This window comes from Borostomias antarcticus, assembly GCF_949987555.1.
Source record: "Borostomias antarcticus genome assembly, chromosome: 16".
In the NCBI taxonomy this organism is placed as follows: Eukaryota; Metazoa; Chordata; class Actinopteri; order Stomiiformes; family Stomiidae; genus Borostomias; species Borostomias antarcticus.
The window spans coordinates 24,341,426-24,343,925 of record NC_140249.1 but is presented as its reverse complement, the minus strand read 5'-3'; the positions used below and the strand labels follow the sequence as shown (position 1 = coordinate 24,343,925).

The window sequence follows — 2,500 nt, the reverse complement described above, 5'->3', positions numbered from 1 at the left end:
GTGTGTGTGTGTGTGTGTGTGTGTGTGTGAGTGAGTGAGTGAGTGTGTGTGTGTGTGTGTGTGTGAGTGTGTGTGTGTGTGTGTGTGTGTGTGTGTGAGTGAGTGAGTGTGTGTGTGTGTGTGTGTGTGTGTGAGTGAGTGAGTGAGTGTGTGTGTGTGAGTGTTTGTGTGTGCGTGCGTGCGTACTCACGTGGCTGAGGAGAACACCTGCTTCTCTGGGGGCAGCTGATGTCCGTTCAGGTAGAAAATCATCTGCTTCTTACTGAGGTCCAGCAGGAAGCCGATAGCATCTCCTGCAGCACAGAGAGAGAGAGCAGAGAGAGACCAGCGAGAGAGACCAGAGAGAGAGACCAGAGAGAGAGAGCAGAGAGAGAGACCAGAGAGAGAGACCAGAGAGAGAGACCAGAGAGAGAGAGACCAGAGAGAGAGAGTGACCAGAGAGAGAGAGACCAGAGAGAGAGACCAGAGAGAGAGACCAGAGACAGAGACCAGAGAGAGAGACCAGAGAGAGAGAGTGACCAGAGAGAGACCAGCGAGAGAGACCAGAGAGAGAGAGCAGAGAGAGAGACCAGAGAGAGAGACCAGAGAGAGAGAGACCAGAGAGAGAGAGCAGAGAGAGAGACCAGAGAGAGAGAGACCAGAGAGAGAGAGACCAGAGAGAGAGAGAACAGAGAGAGAGAGCAGAGAGAGAGAGACCAGAGAGAGAGCAGAGAGAGACCAGAGAGAGAGACAAGAGACAGAGACCAGAGAGAGAGACCAGAGTCATGTGTGTAGTTTTTATATTATGGTTGGGATGTTATGGAGGTGGTTTGTTACTGTCTGTCCTGTTTTAAGTCATCAGGGACCCTGCTGGTAATAAGTGTTCTCAGTCACATGTTATCCCTGGATTCAAAGTTTACAATATCTATAAATAAAATCAATCAATCAATCAATCAGGACAGACCATAGGAATGTTCTTATACTGTGGGTCCAACTGTCTGTGTACACACCCTGCTTCCAACAGGGGTGTGTGTGTGTGTGTGTGTGTGTACTCACCCTCCTTCCAGCAGGTGTGTGTGTGTGTGTGTGTGTGTGTGTGTGTGTGTGTGTGTGTACTCACCCTCCTTCTAGCAGGGGTGTGTGTGTGTGTGTGTGTGTGTGTGTGTGTACTCACCCTCCTTCCAGCAGGGGTGTGTGTGTGGTTTACTGCGGGCGTTGTACCAGATCAGCTGCCTGCAGCCATCGTACGCACAGGAGTACTCGTCATCTCCGATCCCATAGCCCTCCTGCAAAACACACATGGACGCCCGTCGGACCACAGCATGCGTGTGTGTGATGTGTGTGTGTGTGTGTGTGGTGTGTATGTATGGTGTGTGTGTGTGGTGTGTGTGTGTGTGTGTGTGTGTGTGTGTGTGTGTGTGTGTGTGGTGTGTGTGTGTGGTGTGTATGTATGGTGTGTGTGTGTGTGTGTGTGTGTGTGTGTGTGTGTGTGTGTGTGTGTGTGTGTGTGGTGTGTGTGTGTGGTGTGTGTGGTGTGTGTGTGTGTGGTGCGTGTGGTGTGTGTGTGTGTGCGTGTGTGTGTGTGGTGTGTGTGTGTGTGGTGTGTGTGTGTGTGTGTGGTGTGTGTGTGTGTGTGTGTGTGTGTGTGTGTGTGTATGTGTGTGTGCGTGTGGTGTGTGTGGTGTGTGTGGTGTGTGTGTGTGTGTGTGTGTGTGGTGTGTGTGTGTGTGTGGTGTGTGTGTGATGTGTGTGGTGTGTGTGTGTGTGTGTGTGTGTGGTGTGTGTGGTGTGTGTGTGTGTGTGTGTGTGTGTGTGTGTGTGTGTGTATGTGTGTGTGTGTGTGTGTGTGTGGTGTGTGTGTGTGTGTATGTGCGTATATGTGTGTGTGTGGTGTGTGTGTGTGTGGTGTGTGTGTGTGTGTGGTGTGTGTGTGTGTGTGTGTGTGGTGTGTGTGTGTGTGTGTGTGTGTGTGTGTGTGTGTGTGTGTGTGTGTGGTGGAGCGCACGTACGTGGTTGAGGAACTTGCTGTCCTTGGTGGCCCAACCGATCTGCATGACCCCGGAAGTGATGACGGTGACCTCGTAGTACCACACGCCCGAGTCCACGCAGAAGGTGCAGCGGACGCTCTCGAAGGACGACGCGTCGCAGCGCGCCTGTGGGGGGGGGGGGGGGCACGTCTGTTATGACGAGGCTGCTAACGAGGCTGTTAACGAGGCTGTTAACGAGGCTGCTAACGAGGCTGCTAACGAGGCTGCTAACGAGGCTGTTAACGAGACTGCGACAGGACAGAACCGCCCCCAGCGAGCTCTATGCTAGTCTGGTCACATGACCGCAGCTCTGTAGAACAGAGCGATGATCCGGGAGCTTCCATGCCGTTGGTATGGTTACCGCCCCGTTCTGGGTGAACGACTTTGAATCTGAATGACGGCGAGTTCAAACGAGTGACAAGTCCCGCCCCATTTGTGGACTGTCCGCATGCATGTACTTCCTATTTACTACAATTTGATGTCACGGTGCTCTG

At 52.6% G+C, this 2,500-nt stretch overlaps 1 protein-coding gene across 1 annotated transcript in view; it reads right to left on the bottom strand.

Moving 5' to 3' along the window:
* Positions 1 to 2,500, bottom strand: part of rspry1 (ring finger and SPRY domain containing 1) — a 15,652-nt gene that overhangs the window by 3,524 nt on the left and 9,628 nt on the right. The window contains exons 10-12 of the mRNA XM_084451203.1: positions 1,989 to 2,132; positions 1,154 to 1,265; positions 191 to 293 (exon numbers count right to left, since the gene is read on the bottom strand). Coding sequence (XP_084307329.1) covers positions 191 to 293; positions 1,154 to 1,265; positions 1,989 to 2,132 — 359 coding nt within the window. The remainder of the gene's footprint in view (positions 1 to 190; positions 294 to 1,153; positions 1,266 to 1,988; positions 2,133 to 2,500) is intronic.